Source organism: Phalacrocorax carbo, chromosome 6 (genome assembly GCF_963921805.1).
Source record: "Phalacrocorax carbo chromosome 6, bPhaCar2.1, whole genome shotgun sequence".
NCBI lineage: Eukaryota > Metazoa > Chordata > Aves > Suliformes > Phalacrocoracidae > Phalacrocorax > Phalacrocorax carbo.
In genome coordinates this window covers 58,693,283-58,719,055 of record NC_087518.1, presented here as the reverse complement: position 1 = coordinate 58,719,055, position 25,773 = coordinate 58,693,283, and the positions used below count along the sequence as shown (strand labels likewise).

The 25,773-nt window shown below is 40.1% G+C and overlaps 2 protein-coding genes across 2 annotated transcripts; both read right to left on the bottom strand.

Annotated features, from left to right (window-relative positions):
- Window positions 1-726: 726 nt before the first annotated feature.
- On the bottom strand, window positions 727-13,559 carry DR1 (down-regulator of transcription 1). The gene is made up of 3 exons (XM_009505177.2): window positions 12,904-13,559; window positions 7,126-7,289; window positions 727-3,718 (listed from the first exon to the last, which is right to left on the bottom strand). Exons 1-3 carry the CDS (start codon window positions 13,121-13,123, stop codon window positions 3,572-3,574), a joined length of 531 nt encoding a protein of 176 aa, XP_009503472.2. The 5' UTR covers window positions 13,124-13,559; the 3' UTR covers window positions 727-3,571.
- A 2,840-nt stretch (window positions 13,560-16,399) lies between these two features.
- On the bottom strand, window positions 16,400-25,267 carry LOC104041292 (retinol dehydrogenase 8). Its single transcript, XM_064455521.1, has 6 exons — window positions 23,948-25,267; window positions 22,616-22,781; window positions 21,191-21,366; window positions 19,986-20,079; window positions 18,150-18,333; window positions 16,400-17,249 (listed from the first exon to the last, which is right to left on the bottom strand). Exons 1-6 carry the CDS (start codon window positions 24,042-24,044, stop codon window positions 17,016-17,018), a joined length of 951 nt encoding a protein of 316 aa, XP_064311591.1. The 5' UTR covers window positions 24,045-25,267; the 3' UTR covers window positions 16,400-17,015.
- Window positions 25,268-25,773: the final 506 nt, after the last annotated feature.

The window sequence follows — 25,773 nt, the reverse complement described above, 5'->3', positions numbered from 1 at the left end:
TGCCAGCAAACCTTAACTGGCCTACGCTAAGCCTCTCTGACACTCCGTTCCATCACCGAGTTACACCCGGCATACGCCAGTCGCAGATGGGACATTCACTGAGTAGATTTTCCGCAAGTCCAAGGGATCAAAGAGCTAGACTGTCTAATTTATCTGTAAGCAAAATCCGTCTTAAAGCTGGCCAGTATCCCACGGATGTGCGCCCACTGTGTAAGCTGCGAAGTAAAACTTCTCCATCTTAGCGCCATACCGAAAGTAAATTTAACCTCAGCATCCTCAACCTTTCATATTACGCTCCTCCTCCCACATTGCTTTGTGCACGGTTTACACAAAATGGCAATCCAACATTAGGAGACTAAAATGAGGTGCACATTTCGGAATAAGGGTTTTGCTGTTCCACAACGATCATTAAGTCACTTTATGCCCTTGACTTGGCGCTATTTCAAAATTTTAAGATCAACGCAGGCATTATTACACAGAGTCCTCCTTAATGGAGGTACTTTTACAAAATCTGCAGAGTGCCATTTATAATTGTGGCTTTCAGACACTTTTTCCATTCTTGCAGAAATTCCTTTCCAGTGTTTCAATACCAAACTCAACCAGCCACATTTAAGCAGTGAAATTCAAATGCTGTTTTAAGTATTTGACATATAGAATCCTTAAGACACTTCCTTTAAAAGTACCTCAGTGTAGTAAATACAACTATATTCATTATCCACAACATCATCCAGACATACACTTTATTAAAGTAACAGAAAAGAAAGATTTCGCAAGCAAGTCACTTAGTGAAAGCACTCTGAAACAGACCGTCAGAATAATTATAGAAAACCCACAGATAATCTTATCAACTCAATATTTAAGAATCAGACACATCCTTGTACATGTTTCTTCTGAGACAAAGTAACAATACAGTTCACTAACCAAACTTTATGTATCCAGCGTACCAAAAAAATCAGTGGTACCACAAATTCAGAAATCCCTTGTCTTCACTGAACAGCTAGTACGTGGAAGCACAACAGGAAAGTAACACAAAATTCAGTTTGTTGAAAGGTCTGTGAAGATTCTCTCCCTGCAACTGCCAGAGTCTGCTTTTCATACTTGAGGTGGAATGGCTGAATAAGTATAGTCTCTAAACAAGACTACCTATGTGAAATGAATTCAACAGGAGACTAACATACCTTATTTCCCCAGCCTCTGCCTCTGGTGTTTCACTTTGTTAAACTGAGAGTATTTCAGGAGGTTATACCTGATCTACAGGGGTCTTGTCCAACTTTTCAAGTTAAGAAGGTCAGGTTATAAAAATGCATATACACAAAATGCAATTCCCAAGAGGAAAGAGAGCAGGTCGAGCCCAGAAATATTGTTTGCAAGCATTAACAACCCCAGTGAATGGCAATGCCATCCGACAGCGCTTGGGTTGCAAAGACTTTGGTCACAAGAAGTGTTCGGTGGGGTCAAAACAACAGCAGAGATTTAAGCAGTCTTAACTTTTTTCTTTATAAATGCAATGAAGAAGACAGACTATTCATTAAATATAAAAGCAATTTTATAAAAACACATCAGAATTTTATTGCTTGAAGAATACAGCATATGAAAAAGCACAAGACTGTCCAAAAGAAAGGTCACAAGGATCCAAACATATTACACCATACATACCAGATGCAGTAAAATGTTAACCTGAATTCTGCATCAGAAAAGAAAGGTGTGAAAATATACCTAATATTATTTAAAAGGAAAAGACTCATTTAAAATATAAAGTGTGAAGGTGTTACAGTACAAATTAGAAAAGCCAACACTGCACATTAACATTGTATCACTAGACTAGATTTTCTACCTTTGGTACTTAAACCTTTACAGAAAACCACCTTCCTCGGTCAAACCTTGCCTAACATAGCTCATATAGTATCCATGAAAGGTTTTTTTCTTTTGTTTTTTCTTCTTTTTTATTTTTTTTTTTTTTTTAGTTAAACATTCAAACAAATGCTATTCTGATTTTCACTGCATGAATGCGTTTAAGGAAGTGTTCACATTTATTCAATATGCAACTTAGCGTATCTCAAATTTAAATCAAAAGTCACTATGTGACCAAGATCTGAATATGTGCCAATTGTACCTTGTTCAGATCTTTCTGTAAAAATGGGCACACCATTTTCTGTTTGCATCCTTATGTAAACAGGCTGCTGCAGCCCTCCCCAAGATTTCCAGCTAGAGCAAGTTTCTGAGGACATAAGTTAATAAAACAATCCATGTTGTCAAAGAGCTATTGGATCGTCAACAGCAGCATGCAAGTGGCTTTTCTAGTCTGCTCAGATTAGTGTACCAGAAGATATGCCAGTATTACTTCAAGTAACACATCAAGAGTCAGCAACGGACACTACTGTGCTTTATTTCAACACAAAGAACAGCTGCTCATCCATTAATCAACAGAGTTTTCAAATCAACTATCAAAAGGACTACTACATCATTTCTGTTCCATGTATTGCTGATCACCCTTGGGGAATAGTTTATCAAAAACTTGGACTTACCTACGAACCAATTTAAATGAAGAAAATGTTATCTTTCAACAAGGTATCTTAGTAATCCAGCGGCAATCTAGTCTGGAGAATGTTAGCATTATGCTGACAACGATGACTAATCAAGGTTAAATAAATTCCCTCTTTTATGGCAAGCATGCTCTTAGCTTCAGCTTTTGCCTTCATAGGCTTGAATAGTTAATCATTCCCAGTTACGTCAGTGGAACTACAACAATTCTGTTCCATCAAGTTCCAGCTTTGTATTTCAACAATATGAATAGATCTGGACTACGAAATACCATCAACGACAGTTAACATTAATCTGGAGTGGAATAACAGAAGGCTTAGTTCTTCAAACCAGGCAGTCTGTGAAGTGAAATATTCAGTTAGGACTGTCAAGGGATGCCATAATAAAACCACGGGTTTCTTTTTTTCACCCCTATACAAAAATGACTGAATTTGTACAACTCCTACTAAACATACCCTTTCCTAGCTTGGTGAAAATGTATCATTTTCAAATTTTAGCAAGTGTGGTATTTTGAGCATATATAATACTTATTGCCATATACATCCTCATTTTAAAAAGAACTGAGAATTCAGACTCTACTATGCTGAACTCTGCTTTTTTCCCATTAACAGATTATGCCTACTGTACCACTCCCCCAAAAAACAATTAAAAATTCTAAGTAAGATTTTATAGTTTAGTTAAAAGGGAAGAAATGCAAATGTGGATTTAGAGCTTTTTGTATAAATCTCACTATATTTTATAAACTTGTTGTTTATTGTAACACTGTTTATTGATCAAATAAATGACGCACTGCTATCTAAAATTTCCATATACACCATTAAAAATCCAAAGTTGATATGATACTGAACCTTAAATCTTCAAGAGTTCAAAAAAAGACAGTTTATACATGTACAGCACACAACAGCAGACACCCCTAGAATACCAATTGCCAGTCCATGATGCATACAAACTTACAGGTAAGCATTCATTTCACTGTTTTCATTGTGCAGGAAAAATATTTCTTAGTAAAGACAAACTCAGCTGGTGAATTTCAGATATCATCTTCATCATCTTCATCCTGAGAGGATCCTGCCTGATTGGATGCACTGGCTGAGGCAGCAGCAAGCTGCGCCTGTTGAGCTGCTTGTTGCATCTGTAGCCATTCCTGCTGCGCCAGTTCTGCTTGCTGTTGTCTAGCCTAAAGACATGAATTTAATTGTTAAGGCCATACATAGCTTGTGAAGAATCTCTAAAGCACCTTATCTTTAAAAGCAGTTTTATCTGCACCTGCAGATTCCTTTTGTATGATTTTTATTACTTGTACCTATAAAAACATATCTAGAAGTACCTTAATTGTTTGTACCGAGATGCCTAGCTATATTCTCTCTTCCTCTAAAGAGGCCGCCATTTGGAGGATTTAGTCACAAAAACAAGAGGCAGGAGCTGGTGTGCTTAAGTTCCATTGTAAGGATTGTGCTGAACCACTTCCTAATGGAAAAATTAAGTCAGGCAAAGCAATGCAAATTTTAGGCTTCAATTTCAAGGGATCTTAGCATTTAATCGCAGTTCTGAAACAAGAGCAGCTCTACTTCGTTGATTACAAATACTAAAACTTGCCATTATGAAACCATCCAATAGTACCACAAAGACACACGCTGTTACAAAAACAAAGCAAGCAAGCCACTATCTTACTTTGCGAAGCGATCTTTGGCAAACAGAGCAGTGTATGATCTTCTCAAATTCGGGTATGCAGATTGAGGATGGCTTTGCTACAGAAAGGCACAGTCCTTTACTGAAAGGTACAACATGTTCTAACAAAACATTTCAAATAGTTCAGCTGGTGACCTCTCATGTTTCTATCCAGGGTTTTCACTTGTTTTTCAGCAACTACTGTTCATATCAACAGTATACTCGTCAACTGTATTGAAGTTAAAAATTCAGTTTCTATTTTGAGTGAATTTTAGGGAAAAGTTCTTAAAAATCTTCATTCGTCTTCACTTTTCTACTTTCACAAGTCATCACTAAGAATGTAATGATTTCCCTTCTAATCCCATTGCACTGACTGAATTTTCCTATTTTGTTCCAAAGCATCGGCAAATTTCACAGTTTTGCAAACCTCAAGATGCTAAAAGATGATGCATTGGAAAACGACCAAAACCACTTTCTCTACTTAGCGAAATGAAAAAATGGGAGCCTTTCATTATTATATGAAGCGTCACATTTCCTCAGTCTGTTCTAGCATGAAAAGAAAATACTTTTACAGAGGGAGAAATCTCTTCCCAATTAAGACTTTCCAACATTTCAATCTTCAAGTGGTAGTGAAGTTACAAGGGTTGGAAAATAATTTAAGACATTGTGAAGTTTTAAACAAAGGAAGACAGCAGCATCTGTACACGTAGGAGAGGCATAAATATTTATCACACACAAGATAACAATAGGGCTCCTGACCGACCCTGCTACAATTAAGTTTACTGTACGCTCAACGAGGTGATACACATGCATGCACCAGAAATCAGAGGCTCAGCACTTCACACTGGATGGATCGTTTTGTCAGCACCTACCCTCACTGCTGTATTTATAATGATATCACTGAGCCATTTCAAAAATGGGGAAAAAAGTTAAAATTCCATTGGGCTGTATTGCCTAAGCAGCTTTATAAGCATCTGATAAACTTACGTTCATCTTTGCAATGAATGAATTTAGTGAGGAAGCCTCAAAAAACCCCAAATATGTTAAGGCCCTTGTTTTGCACAGAAACTTACAGACATGCATGAACATCAGGATAAGCCATTCCACTGACTTCAGGTATTTACAATCATCCAAACTATAGGCGTCAAACATTCATAAGATTAACAGGCAAGTATTTTAAAACTGGAGCAAGAAGTCAGCATTAGCGTCATGCTCCAGAATATTAACACGATCAGCACAAATAAACGAACATGCATTTGTGTAAGTATTTTTAAGAATAATTACAGCACCTCCAACAGCATATCACAACTAGCATTTTTGAAAAATGAGACTGCCATCTTTGAATCTAAACAAAGATTTTTCCGTATTACCAAAGAGTATTTAAAAAAAAATTCATTCATACAATCTTGTCAAACTTGCATGCATTGCCTTAATTAGACATTAAGGCACAGTATTATGGAGTTAAAAAAGAACATACCTCAACAGGTCATTCCTTAGATACAAGTGTGGCTTACGTAAGGCACCCATGGTTTTAGCATTTTTATTTTGTTTTAATGTTTCTCAGGAGCTAGTACTCCCTTAACACACCTTATTTGATGCTTTTTAATTTTGTATAAATCGCTAAGTTAATTGAAAAAAATAGTAATTACAAACCAGTTGTCAAACTGACTGTTATTTGTAAATCTCACCCTTAGACCAGAAGCAGCCATACTGGTCTTTCTAACGTTAGTACAGTCAAACAGAAGTTCAGCAGACAAGAATTTATCATAACTAGTTCACTGCATGCTGACAGTAGCTACAGGGTATGCTGAAACATTAAATGCCTTAAAACTCATCATGCATTTAAGATTAAAATAGTTGGCACGTAGTAATATGAAAACCAGCAGTTATTGTTTCGGCAAGATACAAGTATAGCGAAAGGGAGTGAGGGTCGCAGTAATCAGACATGAGAACATGTAACTGAATAAGCGTTTTCACCAGAGGAAATTAAACAAACTGAGAAAATTAAACTCATTCCTTGGTTAAGAGGAAAGAGAAATCCAAGAAAATTTTCACATCACTTAGTTTAGAGAATGGTCGTCTTGTCACACTAACAGAGTAGTGAGGAGAAGGATGGTGCAGAAAGATAAATAAATAAAATTGCTCTTCCTAGGAAGGTTGGAGTAGATGATCCCTGAGGTCCCTTCCAGCCTGTGATTCGGTGAAAATTGGCTTTTAGTCATTTAAACTTGGAGATGTTCATGAGCTATCTGGGAAAGCTGGGAGGGCAAAAGGTGGGGATGAAGGAGAGTGTGTGTCTGTGTGTATGTGTGTGCACGCGCATGCACACCAAATTTGCAGGCAAATGGTCTTCCTATGCCTGAATTGCCTCTTTAAAAATTTATGCATGAATTCACTCAATTAGAGTCTTGCCAAGAGTAAAGAAAGATGAGAAAGGACAAATTAGAAATTTCAAATGATTAAACATTTCTTTCAAAGCCTAAGAAAGAACATTTGTGCACTGATGGCCAGAAACAGAAAAGATATTGTCACTTTTTAATGCATCAAAACTGGTAATTTCCTAGAACACCAGCTGTCATTCTTTTACTTCCTCAGCCAAGTAATTCTTAATGTATTCTCTACAGCAAAATGGAAATACCTAAGTATCAGCATAAAAACATACTTTTTAAGCATAGAGTATAAAATTTGTCTGTATACAAAGTTCTATATCTCAAATCACAGAAGTAACAAGTAGCAGCATCTTATATTTTGACTTTACTTTCTCCAATTCAGACAGGCCAAGGTCAATAGCATCTTAGATGCCACAGCAGTTCATGAGGAAGGGGATATTTCTTGAGGTGTGCGTGTGTTTTTGTGGCACTAGACCTGCAGCATTAATTTTTCCAACTTCATCAGTACAAGTATTGCTTCACTTACTTTTGCAAATAATTCCTGTTGCTGCCTTAGAAGCTCTTCTTCCGGAATGCCAAGGTTCTCCAAGCGTGAACTGGCCTTTCTTCTCTTTAGTGCTACTGTTTTGCATTCTTGTAAGACTTCTTTTACTTCACTGATGTAGGAGCCAAACCCCAAACTTTCTAGTGCTACAAAGAAAGAAAGAAAACACATTGTTCATCTTCTACAAAGCTTTTGATAATAAATACAGATTTGTTTAGTTAAAAGAATAATTAAAAAAAAGTAGTAGAGTTTGATCACTCTTCTATCATCTGGTGACAAAATTCTGTGTTCAGAAAGGGGACCTGACAGCTATTTTCCCTGTCTCTTCTCCTATGCCATTTAAGAGTGCGTGTTTTCAAGCTAGAGAAGTCAAGGTTAGTCCAGTACAACCAAGGAAGTCTGCACTTGCAGTGGATTCAAGGCTTTCAGATACTTTTCTTGCTAGAGAAGGTCATTATTTTTCATAAGACATCTTACTCCCATTCTCTACGTATGAGAATCAGGCATCTAAGAAGTCCTTCCTATCTGAATTGTTAGCCTTTAATCTCTCAGGGATTCTCTCTTCCCAGTTGTCTTACAAGTCTTCAGTAGAAGGTAAATTAGCAACGTATAACAGAGCAAAAACAATGCACGTAAAATGATCACAGATCCTTCATTAAGACAGAAATAATTAATATTGCCTTAGACTTATGAATTTTTTAGCTTTTTCTATCAATATCTAAACTCATATTTCAAGTGCCAAGAGGCTAAAAATGGATAGTTCACACAAAGTTATGTAGGATCTCTTTATTGTTTTATTTCTGAACAGAAACCCTTTTATCTATCTCCACATGAAAACGTATTCAGAAACTAAAATCTTGCACTTTTATCTGCCCAAAGAAATTGGAAATGCAGCTATATCCTGCAACAACAGTTTTTTTTGAAGAATGCAAAAGTAACAGGAAGGATTATAAAAACCCAGGTAGAGTATGTGACAAAAGGCACGTTCTGTTTCCTGATTCACCATTTACTGTGATACGCCTCCACACATACACACACCTCAAAGTGGAACCTATTACGGAATACGCTAGAAATATTACATAAACACCAGGTATGCTAGCAACAAGTATCAGTTTAATAAAATACCTGGTTCATTTCCACTGTTCACACAAATCAGTTTTCTTTACAGAATGATAGTTGGTTTAACCTTTATCTTACTTTATTTCAACCTTATGTCACTAGCCATTCAGGAAAAAGCACTAAAATAAACTGCACAACATCAATCAACAACTTGCTATAAACAAACTGTTGGTGTAACTAACTCAGACTATATTCTAACATTCATTTTGTAAGCAACCTTCCCCTACCCGTAATTGCCGCAGCATGCCATTGTATCATACACCTAAACAATAAGCTAAAGGCATTCTCTAAGTTTTCCACTTCCAACCTGTACTCAAGGAGGCAATACACTGTCTTCAGCAGGGCAGCACCGTGCAGCCGTCTAGTCATGCAGGACTACCATTCCTTTAACAGATAACATTTCAGAAATGAATTTACATACTACCTATTTCTTAAGAAACATAAAGTTAGAAGACAAACTGATTCAGAGATAATCAAATTACTTCAGAGACAGTATGTCAGTTCGGCCTCGGCCCACACACAGACACTGGAAACACTGTCTTAATTAGCCCACAGTTTCTACGAGAATTATCAAAAACCTTCAGAAACTTGTTTAAAACAACCTCAGCAGATATGAGGCAAATCCATGTCTCATGGACCAGAACTAGTTAGCTAAGCAGCCTGTAAATACTGAAGAATTCATCCAACTTTAAAATGCAAACATTATAATGTTTATAAAAATAAATAAAATACAATAAACTAGCCAAAGTAATGAATTTCATACTTTACTTTTTAAACCAAAGAACTCCACAAGTCTAACATCACCAAGACAAACCATCATAGCAAATATGTAGGTGTTTGTCAAAAGAACATGCAGAGTGATCAGGGCTCGCAATCTGCTGCGTTGGAATATGAACAACTGCCCAATCTGAAGTCAACAGCAAGATATGCTTTTACAGAAATTTTAAATTTCCCTTAAAAGAAAATAAACTAATGGAAAGAACTTACAGTTATGTATTGAATATCTCACACTAAAAAAAGAAATATCAAAAAGAAAACATGTGCTATAACCAAGACAGATTTGTACAATTGTTCAACATAATAAAGCTTTGAAGAACCACATATGCACCATAGGTCTAGTGCATCAAAATTTGTCCGGCTGTGAAACCACTTAAGAAATTTACTATCTTGTTGAAACACATCAAGGCTTTACAGAACACAGGCGTGGAAGGAATATGAATCCCTTTATACCAGCACAGTGCTAAAATGTGCGACAAGTAATTATTACTTTAGCAGAGCTACTGTTCCACCAAAATTTAATGTCTATTTCTTGAGTCTGAAATCTACATGTCTACCCAGACTGATGAAAATTTGGTATCTTACTGAGGTTAGGATGATCTCACCAAATGTAAACAACCATCCCAAAACACAGCTTGTTGGTTTTTTTTTTGGGTGGGGGGGAGGGAGCAGACTTCTTGTATTTACAAACACCAAATCACAACTACCCTTTGCCCAGATTCTTCCCACTCTTACAGACTGCATGAAGTTGCAGATCTCTGATGAATCAGTTAAGAATAAATAGTTCTATATTTGTTTTTTATATAATCAGGTCATTCATATCCAAAATTTTTAACTTTTTGTGCTCCTTTCAAAGAAAAATATCTTCCAAAGTAACACCCCAAACATTAACAGTTGTTTGAATTTTTTTAACATTAAATGCTAATGTAAACACTGCCCATACCCTAACAGTCTATGAAAAGAAACCATCAATCCACAGCCTACCTTACTGCACAACAGTTCTATGTAGACCAAGTTATCAGAGTAATTGACCTCATAAAAACAGTGATTTAGCGTCTCGCCATTTTCAGAATTCAACGGAAGTTTAATTTATCATTAAAAGCCTGCTTCATCACGACTCACCTAACTGTCGAACAAGGCTATTTTCTCTTCCAGGGTGGAAGGATATTCATTTGCTTATTAGAGTCTCAGACCCACAACTGGGTTCCTGATGGTGGGACTCAACAATAAACACAGAGACTACCTCCACTATTACGCAGCTTTGATGCCTTTAGGTACTCTCCAGGGAAGCCACTTTGTGTTTTATCACTAGCAGTGAGCGCTTGACAGAGTCTGAGTACATCTACCAAATCGGATCTCTCACAGGATGCAAGAAGCCTCTGCTTTCCTTTCCCTATGCTGTTGACAGCACAGTCAAGCGTTTGTGCTACCACACAATGAAAGACAGCCGGGACTTCATCTATGTGAAGTGTAACCCAGTGGAAATGGGAGAGAGTTCTAGCTCTGCGTGTGGCCACACAGTCATTTTCACTAGCGTGGCAAAGGAAGGGGTGTCTTAAGCACTGCTGCTGCCAAACACGTAAGTACAATGACAAACTGCAGTTTCGCGTTACCTCTATTAGAGTCCAATGGCAGGGTGTCACCAACCACAGCGACTCTCCCCTTCCTCCTTCACAGTGAAATACCCTTCCTGCTCCTCACTCCAATCCAGTAACTTCTGGGTTACAGGAACAGTCAGACAAGCAAACTCACCTGACAGAAAGCTCTGCTCCCCCCTAGATTCTCAAAAAGCATCAGGGTCAGTTGGATCAGCAATTACTAGATCCAGCTCTAGGGAGGGTACAAAAAGATTCCTCTTAGCGGCAGCCTGTGTCTAGACTGGACCAGGTGTGATGCGATGGCTGTTAGCCTCATTTTACTTCCAAGCAAACTGGTTTGAGCATTCAAAAGAAAGAAGATACCTGGATGACCACAACAAACATATTTCAATTACTCAAACTGTGAGCATCATTGCCATGGAGCGACATTAAAAGGCAGTCAGCACAGCCAGTATCTAGAATCTACGAAGATGGATGAAAATGCTGAAATGCTATAGCTATATACACATAACCACTGTTTCCAAAATTAGCCATCTAAACCCTCATACCTCACAGAGGGAACATCTGCCAACTGACCAGCATCTGCAAGAAGCTAATAGCGCACACACACCTCCCTAGAGATAAGAACAGCAGAATATCCAACAACAATTCCTTCCATCTCCGGAGCATTACAAAAACAGTTACACCTCCAATGTTTTCCTTAGTGATATCTGAATAAAAAATATGCATCTAACTTGAAAACTATTTTTCCTATCCCTAAAATCTGGTAGCATAACCACCTAGAACCCAGCAAAATACTTGGTTTGGAACCACGTGCTGATATGAACACGCACAGTGTGTACATGGTATATACACATACGCAACATACACACACACACTTTGGTTTCAATTTGTTTTCCAAAACACCCAGACTAACCCTACAGCAGCAACAGGTGAAATCTTTTCTAAGGACCACCACTACTAAGCAAAAAATACTTTCACACATGAATTCTTTATCGTCCTCAACCCTAAAGATCATGTCTACTTCTGTGTTAGGAACTGAGCTCAAACATTTGGTGGTCACTTGAAGACAGTATCCATGTATTTAGAAGCACCATACTCAAAGTATGCTTCCACATGCAAACACAAGTTTTACTCTTGACATCCTGAGCTTCTTTGATGAAGTTGCTTTGCTAAACTTCAAGATTTACACATATTTTATTTAATATTAAAGCTCATACATGCAACATATTTTCTTTGCTGTTCATGATCCAGTCAAATACCCGAAACTCTTCTAGAGAGCAAGTTGATATAATCTAAAGGAATCAGATTTTTTGTTTGTTTGTTTCAAACAGAGAATCCTTACCAAAAAAACGTAACATTTTTAAACTACCTTGATACCATCACAGTCCTGAAAATAGCTCTACTGCAAACGCTACTGTTAGTATCTCTGCCAGGCAGCAGAATAAAGTACTGTCTCGCTGTTACTGCTGTAAATTTGTTTGCCTCAGACACTGGTATCAACAACCTTCACTTAGCAGCGAAGTGAGTGACTCCTGAAAAACGACGCCTGTTGCAGACTTCAGGATGAGGCAAGAAAACTCCCTGTTTGCGGCAGAACTTAAAGAAAAGCAAGTGAGAGACAGATGGAGAACTCTCCCTTTATTCAAGCAAGGGGAAGTGGAAGTCAACAGCAGAAAAAGATGCAAGGGCATAGGTCACGTTTAAATGCTTTCTATAACAGAAACAAACGCTTAATTTTAAGCGATCGGACTCCAAGGATAGCCCTAGAGAAATATTTTAGTCTTTGTAAGATCCAGATAGGACGACTCTGGATTAAAGCCTGGGCCCCACGTTCCCATTCACGCATCTTTTGTCAGCCTCTAATTGGAAAGGCATTCAATAAGTTCAGGATCTTAAAGCACGCTGTAAAAGAAATCTGCATAGCCATTCCAAAAAGCAGACCGCGTTTCACAGGTGCGAAAAAGACGAACGGCTTTGGCGGCTTGACTCCGAGCACCGCAGACTCTCCGAACCACAAAATGAGAGCTGGTCCCCAGCAACAGCCGCTCCAACCACACAAAGGCAACCTTCCCTTGCCATGCGACTGACAAGCCAGGCAACACGGGCTTTTTCCTCCAGACCCTCAGAAGACCCCTGCCTTTTGTCTTTTGTATAGCTACAATTGAATAAAAAAAAAACCACCCCACGCAGGGGAAGAAGCCGGCAGGGGACGGGGGCGGCTGGAAGCGCGCCGGGCAGAGGCACACCGCCTCCGGGAGCTCACCTTGTATGACATGCTCCGGGGAGATGGTTTTCTTCTCCGATTTGTTGCAGATCTCGTTGGCCTCGGAGGAGATGAGGTGGATGAATTCAGTGCAGCAGTTGACCACCAGCTCCCGGGCGTCGTTCGCCACGCGGACGTTGGGGAGGGTTTCTTTGATCATCTTGTTGATGGCAGCCCTGGGGATGGTGAGGTCGTCGTCGTTACCCGACGAGGAGGCCATCCTGGCCGCCGCTACCTCCCGCGCTCACGGGCTCCCCCTCCGCTCCCGCCCGGGGCTCCAGCGCGGGTGGGAGCGGGCGGGGGGCGGGCGGGGCCGCGGGGGGCGAGGCTGAGGAGGGGCCGGAGCGGAGCGGGCCGGAGCGGGCCGGGGGCCGCCAACGCCGCCGAGGCGGGAAACGCTGCCGGGGCTCGGGGCTCAGCGCTCCCTCAGCGGCCACTGCCGCCTCCGCCACATCCTTCGGGCGCTCCCGCCGCCGCCGCCGACTTATGAACAGCCTGAGGGAAGGCGAGCCGGCAGATCGGCCGAGCTTCGCGCCCGCCTTCTCCTCCTCCTCCTCTTCGTCCTCCTCCTTCCCCGGCGGCGGCGGTGCCTGGCCCGACCGGACCCGACCCGACGGTGAGGGCGGCCGCGAGGCGGAAACGGTTCGGCTACGGGCTCGACCTGCCAGGGACGCCGCTTCCGCCGGAAGGTGGGACACGCTTCCGCCGCCTGCTTCCTCCCGACCGGGGAGGGCCGGAAGCGCTGGCGGCGTGAGGCGGCGCCACGTGCGGGTGGTGGCGGCGAGGGGTCGCGGGGCGGCGGCGGCGGGACCCGCAGCGCTCCCCGCCGTCGAGGCCGGGGGCTCTGCGCGGGCGGCTGGGCCCGAGCTCTCCTTGTGGAGCAGGACTCGGTCCTCGGCCGGGCTTCCCCCGGTCCCGCACTCCCCCACCTCAATTTCTGTAGCAGCGGGGGGGATTTTGCATCCTCGGTATGCTCGTTCCTGATGCAGGACGAGTGGCTGGTGCTCGGCTCTTCGTCCCCGATTTATCCACGGGTTGCCATCATTAGAGAATCACAGAAGGTAGGGTTTGGAAGGGCCCTCTGGAGCTCACCCCGTCCCACCCCCTGCTGGAGCAGGCACCCCCAGAGCAGGGGCACAGGACCGCGTCCAGGCGGGGGGTGAATGTCTCCAGGGAAGGGACCCCACAGCCTCTCTGGGCAGCCTGTGCCCCTGCTCTGGCACCCGCACAGGGAAGGGGTTTGTCCTCATGTTCAGGGGGAACTTCCCGTGTTCCAGCTTGTGCCCATCCCCCCTTGGCCTGTCGATGGGCACCGCTGAAAAGAGCAGAGTCCCATCCTCCTGACACCCGCCCTTCAGATATTTATAGGTATTGATGAAACCCCCCCTCAGCCTTCTCCAGGCTGAACAAACCCAGGTCTCTCAGCCTTTCCTCACAAGGGAGATGCTTCAGTCCCCTGATCATCTTGGCAGCTCTCTGCTGGACTTGCTCAAGCAGTTCCTTGTCCTTGAACTGGGGGGGGCCAGAAATTACCACAGCAGTCCAGATGTGGCCTCAATGGGGTGGAACAGAGGGGAGGATAACCTTCCTTGCCCTGCTCACTACACTCCTTTTTTATAGTAGCGTACAGGTTGTGTGAAACAAAATTAACCAAACCACACTGGTGTTTGTGGAAGGCCCACTAAAACCTGCGGTCCTGGTAGTTGATTGTTTCTTTGTGCTGCAAAGGAAAAACACAGGATAAAGCAGCCTAGCCCTGAGCTGCAGGCCAGAGCCATCCGCGATAAAGCAACAGAGAGGAAAGGCGATGCTGCCATCGCAGCCTTCACTGCTGGCAGGTGTGGGGTCCTGACCCTGGGACCAGACTAACATCAAGGGCCTGCTGAATAGGGGAACGCCACGACAAGGCCAAGGTGAGGGGCGGAATTAGGTGAAGACTTGGTAGTCATCCCTTGCCTAGCCCACAGCCCCAGGTGTGCAGACTCTGATAATATGGCTCTGCCACTCCCTACACTGCTTATCAGCTGCCAGAAAATTAGGCCTAAACTTATGTCAAGAGCCTAGACAGTTTCTAACAAAACACCCTAAGGGAAATATCTAAACCGAATCAAGAAGCTGGCACCAAACACAAATCACGAGCAGAACTCGTGGTTGAGGGTTTAGTTGTGTTGCTCTTTTAAATTATAGAAGCGTGAACATTTTCACTGAACCATGAGGCTTTCCCTCCCTGCTCGCCCCTCATTTATCTACGCAAGCAGACCCTGTTCAGCTCCAAAAGTTGTAGCAGGGCATGCTGCAGCGATTAAGACTCTGGGTACAAAGATACGTGGGGACTAGGGGCTTCACACCAGCTATAAAATCAGAGAATGGGAGCAACTCAGTGGAGCTCCCTGTCAGCTGGCCTGAGACCCCCACCACCTTTGACCTTGCTGTCGACTGCTGGAACACCAAAGAGGCCATATCTTCCTTCCCCCAATCTCAAGTATCTTGCTCTACCCATTTTGTCATATTATGTATTGAGCTTAGTGTATGGGTTAAAGCAACTTGCTTAAGGACAGTGGAAAATTTAATAAAATCGTGATATGTGTCAACCACCTGCTGTCTCGTCAGTCAAGCACAATAATAAAGAGAATCCGTCTCGCTGCAGGTATTAATCTGGGAACGGTGTATGACAGCAGGCCTGGCTGGTCCTTGGACATCTCTGCCCAAGCCATAACCCTGCATAAACCTTAACCCTCAGCGGATGGTGATGCGGTCTGCCTCTCTACCGGCACCTCGGGGGTTAGAGGGGCGAGTGGCCCTGCTCCCTCCAGTGCTCTACTGTTATCTGATTCCCCCCTTCCCATTTACAGCCTAACCACTATTCCCACCTCTACCCCGTCCACACGCTGGTGTTGGGGTACAGGCACCGGCCTGATATTTTGGAGGAGGAGGTCTGAGTTAGGGGTGGAACAGAAATGAGGCTTCCAGCCGTGTTTGTTCCTCCAAGCAGGCCCCTGCCTGCAGCCCCTGCAGACTCCACGCCTCAGGCCTTGCCAAAGGGTCACGGCTGCAAAGAAAAGCAAGTGTCACCTGTAGCATGTGCGGGAACTGCCTACGCAAGGGCTGCTGCTTGGCTCCTCGGAGCTAGCCTTTGGGGAGAGGCAGGGCAGGGCAGGCCTCCTGCAGGTCCCAGCACGGAGTGAGATTTAGGCTTAGTGAGAAATACTGAGGGAAAGAGAAAGCCGATTCCTGTATCCCCAGTGAGTTCCTGGCTTAGCCTCAGCTGACTTGTAGGACTAGGGTGGGAGAGACAGGGAAAAGACCTCCTGATGCTAGAATTTTGGTTTAATAAGTACTTATTAGTATGCCTTGAAAAAGGAGAGCCTGTGGCTTAGCTTCAGCCACTCAAGGCACTGAAGGCATTTAATGAATTTAAATTCCTTCTTACTGATATGTTATTTTTGCAAAAAAATAGTACCCAGAAAATAAGGAGGTGTTATTTTGAGGTGTTTTTAAAAGAACATTTTATTGTCCACTATGTGTAATATGCCAGTAACCATTGCATATAAAGGAAGCATTCAGAATATTATACATATCTGAATAATAAATATTCTAGTTGTGACATTTTAAGACTGATGAGACTTTCTCTTATGTTACTGATAAGTAGATCTGATTTCTGAAAATGAGAATGCTTTTGTGATTGAGGGTTTACTGTACTAATTCTACTATATTCTAATAAGTAAAAAGATTCTAATAAGTAAAAAATATTTTATGATATTAAGAATCTAAATCATTTATGTACAGTACACATCTCTATTCTGATACGTGAAGGGGATCAGGGTAATATTGAACACGTGAGTATCAGTCAATGTTCATGTTCCCATGAAAACAGATCTCTGCAAAGAGGAAACATTAAGTAGAATAAACCTATTGTTAGAGGATTTTAATTTCAAGGTTCTGCAAACTGTAAAGTTCAAAATAAATGCATTGAGCTGAATATCTTAGCGAAGCTCAGATACGCATCTTGAATGCCTTTTCATAATTACAGAGCAAAGGCATTTGAATAACAACATACTGCATTATCAGTAGCCACAAGAAGTAATTCCAATTTGCGCTATATAATCTCATACTTATTGTGAAGGTTTTCCCAGGTCAAAGCTCTTCCTACTTCTCCACCTTAGCAATTTGATAATGTTAAGACTTGCACTGAAGATTTTGTCATGATGAAAAACCATTTTGTAGAATATATCAATGGGTAGATCTCCATTTGGGTCTGCGTATTTCAGGGTTGTCATCGGAGTATACAGCGTATTAGTCTGATGGCGAAAAGGTGGATTTTCTGCAAGAATTATCTTTACTGTATGCTGTCAAGAATGAGAAACGGAACTATTAAAGAACCTTTACCAAAAAGACAAAGTAAAAACCTAGTTTTCAGTTAAGCAGAGGAAAAGTAGAAGAATGAAGTGCCAGAATTATGTAAAGCCTTTATGTATTTTTATTAGATTTTTTTAAAATATTATTAAGGACATAAGAAGTACTTCATATTTATTCTTAGTCCTATTTCTGTTTATACCATGGTGATAGCACCTTACAGCTAACTATCCTGAGCAGTCCTCCAAAATTATGCCTGTATGCCTACAATAGGTAGATCCTTCCCGTTGCACTTCACTGGGAAAGGGTCAGAACTGCACTTTCCAGCAAAATCTGGGAATCTTCAGTTGACCCTGAAACTATTCCTTGGCAGTAAGCACCAGAAATCATTGTCCTCTTCCACAGCTTGCCTAAACTTCTCTTCCTGCAGAAAGCCCCCAGCACCAGAAACTACCTCCATGTATCTTCTGTTCTGCCTCGGTGGTCTGTGGTAGCTGAGTGAACTTCCCATTAGCGGAGGGACTACTAGCGAGATGGAGAGGAGTGGCTGTAGCCAATGGTGGGAACCCTGAGTACGTGTATGGTGACACTGCAGAAGGTTCAGATTTCACCAGATGATGTGTGTGTCAAGTACCTCAGTGGTATTTAAATTACAATTCATAGTTGTCTTCAACAGTTGAAAATAAACATTCTTTTAATATTCTGAAGGGTTTTGTTTAAAACTCTTAAGATTCTCCTGAGGTTTTTAAAAATAATTTTAAATTGTGTCAATTACATTTCATTAAATCTAATGCTTCTACCAAAAAAAAACCCCCACCAACCAACCAGAACGTTCATAAATGACAAAGAGAAAGCAATAAGAGAAAAAGAAGACGACAGAGAATTGTTGATACCTCTGCAACATCCTCAGCACTTTGTCCCAGGCTCTGGAAAATTTGTTTGTAATTTTTCAGGTAAATATTAGTAAACATCTCAGCTGTTTCCTCATCCGCAGCTGAAAGATCCATTTTCATTCCATCTTCAAACACTTTTCTTTCAAACTCTGTAACCACTGGGCCTGGTTCAATCAAACTTAACCTGTTCAAAAAGCAAAAATATACTAGTTTATTGACTACCCTCCATAGGAAATACACCTCTCTATCCCTCTCAAAAAGGAACATCGAAGAGTCACGGTGTTCACAAGCAATATTAAACAGTACATTCTGTGAAAGCAAACCCTACCACATGATTGCTCCCATGCTCCTGCCCATCTACCTGTAGTAGCAGAAGTCTGTGTAGCTTAAATTTCAGGGAAGTGCTGTAACTTAATTCATGGCAGAAGTGAGTGCAGTTTTTAGCTACTGTCTCACAGCTGTGGAATCGAAGGATGGTTTATCCACAAGAACTTATAAAATATTAAGAAAAATAATTAACAAAGCTCACTAATTTCTGGACAAAATCCTACATGTATTTCTTTGTTACAGCTTTCCCATGCTAGCAGTACTGAAAGAGAGGGAGGAATTGCCCAAACATGGATTTTCTTTGTCAAGCTGTCAGCATTACGTAATTCAAGATCCCTCCACAATATTATAATAAAACACAACATTGAGAATTTTGCTGAGGGTGGACAGATTTTAGCTGCTGCCAAATCTGGAATATTTTATTTTGCTTAGTGTGTATAATAGCAAATCGCTGATACAGTTAGTGGTCAGTCCTTTCCCGGTTCCTTTCGCAGGCAGTAATTACTCACAGCCACGATGTTTGTCAAAACACTCTTTGCGATAGGACCCCTTCCTAAACCTGGGTTCTGGTCAGGCTCTTCTTTAGAAATAAATCAAGCTATTGACCTTGATAGCAGAATTCCTACTGCTGGAATAAAGCCCTTTCTCTTGCATCACTCTTCACACTGGACCTCGGACTATTCCCATTCTACTTTCTTTTTTTAACCTTTTTGCTTTATCTTACACTATTGAAATCTTATTCCGAATTCTGGTATATCCTGTGTATCATTTATAATATATTTATTTTAAATCCCTCCAAACTTCTCAGAGCAGTATGCAAAACCACAGTTTGGATGCTGCCTCGTCTCTGAAATCCCATGACAGCAGCTGTCTCTTCCCCCACAGCACAAGGGCTAAACGGGTAGGCGCACAGAGATGCAATAGATATTTAACAATTGTTGGGCTGCACAGAAAGAATAGTAGCAGAATTACACAAATGGGAATATACATGTGATGAATCAAACCCCAAAGTCCCACAGACAATGAGCAGGCCCATTCTCTTAAATATTGTCTTAAACATTAAGAAATAGCATACCATATTCTTCTCACTGTCCTCCCACCTCCTGCCATGATAGGTATCTCACTCTGCGTTCCATTCTGATGGATTTCCACTTGCTCGCTCTCTATGATGAGCCCTTGAACTCTTTTTGTCTGTGACTTGCCTAAGTCGTCTATTACCCTTTCTAAAGGAAAATACTACAGGGTGATATGATAGTTTTATTCCTATGATATGGTATGAAAGAGTCTGTTTCCAGAAGTGTTTCATGTTTATTTCAGCATCTAGACCTTTTTATTTGCTTACGTAGTGTGAAGAACATGGACATTTCTATGCCTTTGTGATGTACAATCTCCATGGGTTCCTCAATCTCTTCCTCCTAGATAGCAGCAAGCTTTAAAAGTTTGTTCGCTAGCTCTGAATATATTTTAAATTATCTAAAATACAGTTTACACCAGCGGATCAATACTTACTGCAGTTTGAACTTGAGTGCTTGTATAGCTAAACTTTCGCAGAATCCTTCCACAGCAAACTTAGACGCAGCATAGACATCGTTAAATAATATACCTGATGGTACAAACAAAACATCCTGAGAATGTGATTGTATTCAACATACTAATAGTTTAGTTTTAAAAACTCTTGTATTATCCAGAAATTTCTACAGTTTTGATGTGAAAACATTAGAAAAATCCTTGTGTATACCGAATCTAAATACTGACTTTTTACATATGTTCTCAAAATTGCGTATTCTAGGAAAGGATGCTTGACTACTGCTTTTCCTCCTAGCTGATGCTGCCATCTCTTTAGCTGATATTAAATATTTCGTAGCCTAAGGTATGAAAGTGTCCATACATACACCACCATCTGCATTATTTATCAGCAAGACTTTAATAGGCTATAGATGGACGCAGAAGCTGAGTGCAGTGCAGGAGACGCAAGCTGGATCTCTTGCATAATTGTATCTGAGTCATTTAGAAAAAGCACTACATCAATCCATTTGGGTAGATGGTAAGTATTGTATTAAACAATAACAACTCTTGCAGCTTGACTTAGGAGCCTCGCTCACCAGAATAATCCAGGTGAGATCAATGCCACTGTTGTAATAATTGAGACAAATACAGCGGGACCGGATGGAACACAAGAGTAGGGGCATCAATATCTGTGGCTAAAATTAGACTCTGTGGAGTTTTATGAGAGGAGACACTTTACAAAAAGGTGGTACAGTTGTCCAGGACACAATCGGATTTTATTCCATTATTATTGTGCAGAGTGTAGTAAGCTTGTTCGCCTGTTCCTGTAATCTTCTGCAATAGGAAAGAGAAAGTGATGCTACTAAGCCCTGTTTCCCAGGTAACAAAAATAAAAGAATAAACTTTTTTAAAAATAAATAAAAATAATTAGTTTGAGTTAAAACTCAAAAAAAAAAAATCACTCTGCAGGTTTTGTTGTTACAACATCTTGAGAGTAGTTGCGTAGTAACACGCTACCTAGATGCATACAAAACATCAGGTCTAAGTGCTGTGCTTTTTATAGTTGGAACTTCAGCATTACAAAGCACAAGAGTTAGATATGCTAGCTCCTACATGGTTTTTTCCCCAGAGAATATGAGGTAAGCTTTAGATTTTGAATTATTGAACTCTTAGTTCAAACAAACAAAAACCAAAACAAACAACTTTGCCTTGTATTCCCATGACACTGCTTATTATAACTATATGCCCGCTCTTTCTCCTCTTCATGTCAGGCAAAATCTCCTTCAGGAGTCGAACTAGTCCAAAGAAGTTGGTATCCATCACGGTTTTCATTTCATCTATGGTCTGACATTCAATAGGTCCAATGAGCCCCATTCCAGCATTGCTAACTGCACAAAATGGAAGACAACAGTGAGCAATAACCTCTGTAAACATTAACTTGCAATCTTTACTGGAAAGCATTTGAAAGTAAAACAAGGATTAAGGATTAAATGATCCTTAAATAATCCTTAAAAAAAAAGGATTAAAAGACGTTATTCTGTCACTAAAGCTTTGCAAATACACTTGACATTTCCGTATTTTTTTATTTCTAATCATGCTTTTAATACAAATTATCTGATTTTTTTGAATTTTAACTAATTTATTTCTGATTAGTCCTTTTTTTTAAGTTATAACAGGGTTACAGGAAAATAAGCCAAAAATTATCTATATTTGTTTATAATTCAGTATTAAGAATTAGTTAGTACCCAAAGAAATGAACAGAAGTCTTCAATTTGTTCCAGAAGCTGATAGACCAGGCTATGTTTTGGTCTGCTTTTAGTTTTGGGGTTGTTTGTTTTTTTTTAACACTCACATCTTCAAGAAAAAAAACCCATGCACTTCCATTGATTTTTATTTGCCTCCCAGATACTTGTAAGTGGGGAATGATTGATAGAACTGGCATCCTGCAGTACCACTAGCATGTCAAATTAGAGTATAAAACAGTTTGCAGAAGCAGATTGTTAAGCAGAGTTTTAATAATTAATCAAAATAAAGGCAGGTCCAGAATTTTCTATTAGAGAAGATTTAATAGCTGATGGCATAAGCAATTTCCATCTTACTAAGATATTAATATTTATTTTTAGGAGAACAGTATCAAAACACTTCTTGTTGAATGATTTGTGAAGTACAATTACAATTCTCAACATAAAAGTACCCTTACTTTCTCTGCATTTGTTCTTTTACTCACTAATTCCCAAATGCTGCTGCTTTCTTAGTAGAGCGAACTGTTGCCTTCACTGTAAATAGGGCTATACTTCATCGATAGGGCAGAGCCTTGTACATGAAGATGCCAATTCAGGCAAAAGTTCTCAGGTTTTCTAAAAACTGTATCATCTTATCCAAAACACTTCTCTGTGATCAAGTTTCTTCTTTGTAAACAGGGAAAACACGCTTCCCTGCTTCATAGAAGCATGGTGATACTCAATCCACTCACATCGGCATGAAGCCTGAAGAACCTTGAACAGAATACACTATATAGTTGTTGTTTGATCATTTAAAAAATACATTTGATTTTTTAAAAAAACTTCTCTAGGGTATTTGAGAAGATGTTAAATAGAAAACTGGTATCTGCTCATAGGATGCACATCCTGTACTTGCCTAGGACATCAATCCTTCTGTCAGGGATACTATTCACACAGGTTTTAATAGATCGTTCATCACAGACATCCAGTTGTTTAATTTCGAGGGTTTTGCCCAGCCTGTGACCTGCAGCTTCCTCAAGTGGCTCTTTCTTGGCCAGATTCCGCATTGTGGCATACACTGCAACACACCAGAAGCAACGGTTACCACTAGGAAAACCTCTTCTCTGCCAGTCTTACCAAGAAGTATTAAAGAATATTGCTTTTGCATCCCTATCTTAAATATCAATGATTGAACCCAGATAAAAATTTAAAGTAGAAAGAATCTACTTTCAACACAGGTTGTCACTGATTTTCCAGAGTCTGGTTCTGAAATCTCCACAAAATTCAAAAAAGGAGAATTAAACCACTATGCTATGCTATGCTATGCAGAACATGCAGCATATGAAGACAATATTATCACCAGAACATTAAATAATGGGTATCAAGTTATGCTGCTAAATCATTTTTAGGTACTTAAAACCTAATTTTAGACTCCAGATATCCTTTTTTCCCCCCTAATCACCATTAGCATGTTTAGCAGAACAACCGTAATTTTATTAAAAAGTGCAAGGCAGATGCTTCCTTAGATTGCAAAAATAGACATTTTTGCTACTCCCCAAAATAGAAATTAGTTTTATCATTATTGTTGCCTAATTACCCAGAAAACTATGAATCTGCATGCAGTCAGTTAGCAGTAAAATACTGCAAGAGCATGAGACACTGAATTACCCGATTGCTGTATTTGTTTTGCCATCCATATTCAATCATAGCCAATACCCCATTCTGCAGGAGAAAGACAAACCCGAGCCCCTTTGTTCACCTTATGCCTACACAGGGTTGGAATAATGAAACACACTTTAAGGAAAAAATTGGAAATTTAAGAACTGTTTTCCTAAATTGATTTCTTGGGTCCTCAAATGGGCACATACGTTTCTTTCAGCAAAGATTTTAGTAGCCAGAAGCAAAGCTAAGTTCAGCTGTGAATGTATATCCAAGGTAGCATACTGCAGACATTTTCAGCTACTTGTTTTTATACTCTCCTCTGGTTTTGGTTTTTTTTTTTTTTTGTAAACTACTCAGTTCAAATAGCTTGTTCAGCTTCAATACAGGTACAGAAAGATCATCTGCTTACAGAAAGCAGTATATTTTCACTGGATTGTATTTTCGTGACAGTAGGAGGGGGGAAACTGATAAGAAACAGGTCAAGCTGAATACAATTGCCCGTTAAATTACAGAGGAAAAAAAGAAAAAGTACTGCCTCGAGAAATACATTTATAAAAGGATAAATAACAGGTACATTGTTACCTTTGAATCTTTTCTGCTCATCTTTTGCCATTTTTACAGCTAAGGCCAGTCCAATTCCTGAGGAGCAACCTGTAATGAGGACATTTCTTCTTGCCATTCTTTTCACTGGGTGGTTGAAGAAAGAGTTGTTCTTGTTCAGAGGAGCAACAACCTAAATGTAGCTACAGTATAACGTCATTGGCCTTTAATGCTATCTCCAGCTTTCCTGAGTCAACAAATCTGAAAATGGACACCTGGACCCTGCATGATTAAGGGATAATCTCCATCTAGACAAAGACAGAAGCAGATGCTCCTGCATGAGCTTATAATCTGCATTATCAACATGGACTATAATACAAAATTTGATTAATCTTTAAAATTCAATATTTGTAAAATACATGGATTATTTTTTTTAAATAGTGGAATAACTAGCTTATATGCTACTGGCAGGAAAAGCCTTGCCACAGTTACAGTCTGTAGTGTCAAGTCCTCTATTCTTCTGCAAAAGAATGACAAAGGGATTTCTTCCCTGATGCCTCACTATTGTAACAGTCCTAATAGGCTTTACAGAAAAAGTAAATTGAAAAATGGGATGTGGATTTGGAAAGAGACAAGTTGTTTAGACAGATTCGTCACATTTCTTTTTCGCACTGTTTACAGCCAAGGATAGAGAAAGCAAACAAGTATGCCGGCAGTGGAGAATGGCCAGGAAGACGTTGAACAGACCAGCTTCACTTCATCCTTGCTAACACTGAAATCTCTTTGGACATTTTCTATTCTTCAATTGACAAGTTGAAAAAAAATCAGTACTAGCATGATGTCTGACTCTGTTTTGGTTTTGGAGAAAACATTCCACCAATACAAACTCTGAATTAAACAGGGACATTTGGACAGGCACTTCGGTGCAGTTCACATTTAACATACAGTGACTGTAGGCATACTTACATTCAGAAAGAAAATCAGTCTCTTGGGAAATCTATAACCCATCCTGAGTGACAGAAAGAGAATCACCTTAATAAGCAATTACCTTCTGAACAGCATTCAGCTTTTTGCAATGCCATTATACACAGAAAAATGTTTTCCAAGATTCAGTAACCCCATGTTAATGCAATGCAGTTCAGAAGAATGAACTTAGCGTTCTAGGATTTGCATAGATGAAAATTGGTTAGTAACTCAAGAAAAGCAGGACTCTACAGAAACATTTAACTGAAATTATGATATTAGAAAAAAATGGTCCTCCTTCCCAAAACAAATAAATTCACTTGAACAGTATAACAAGAGGAATCACTAACTTCTCAGACAAGCAACAAAATAGCAAGACAGCATCTAATGTTAATGAGAAAATATAATTACGATTCTACATATTTATCAGGTGTGACCCACGGTTTTACGAGAGAAGCTAGTTTCCATATACGCAATTTTAGTGCAAATGCTATTTAGCTGATTCAGATATTAGGCAAATTGCTTTTGCTACTCATGCACATTTATATTTAGTACATGTAGGAGGAGCAAGTAAGGCTTTATGTAACACTACATTAGCGGAATTCCACGAGTGTTGTGATACAACTGTAATTACAGAATGGTTATATTTTTCCACTTAAAATCCTGGTTTGATGTGCTTACATGTTCCTTTGCTTTAAAAAAATCTGTCTGAAATTTGATGCATGGATTTCTAGCCTGGAGGCAAACCGACCTGCCTAAAGAGAGGAAAGAATTAAATAGTTTAATATTTTTCCACGTATTACGCTGGTCAACCCAATTGTAATGGTTTTTCATTTACTATTATGTAGAGAAACAAATAGCTTGATTTAAAACACACTATATATTTATTTCCATAAGTAAACAGT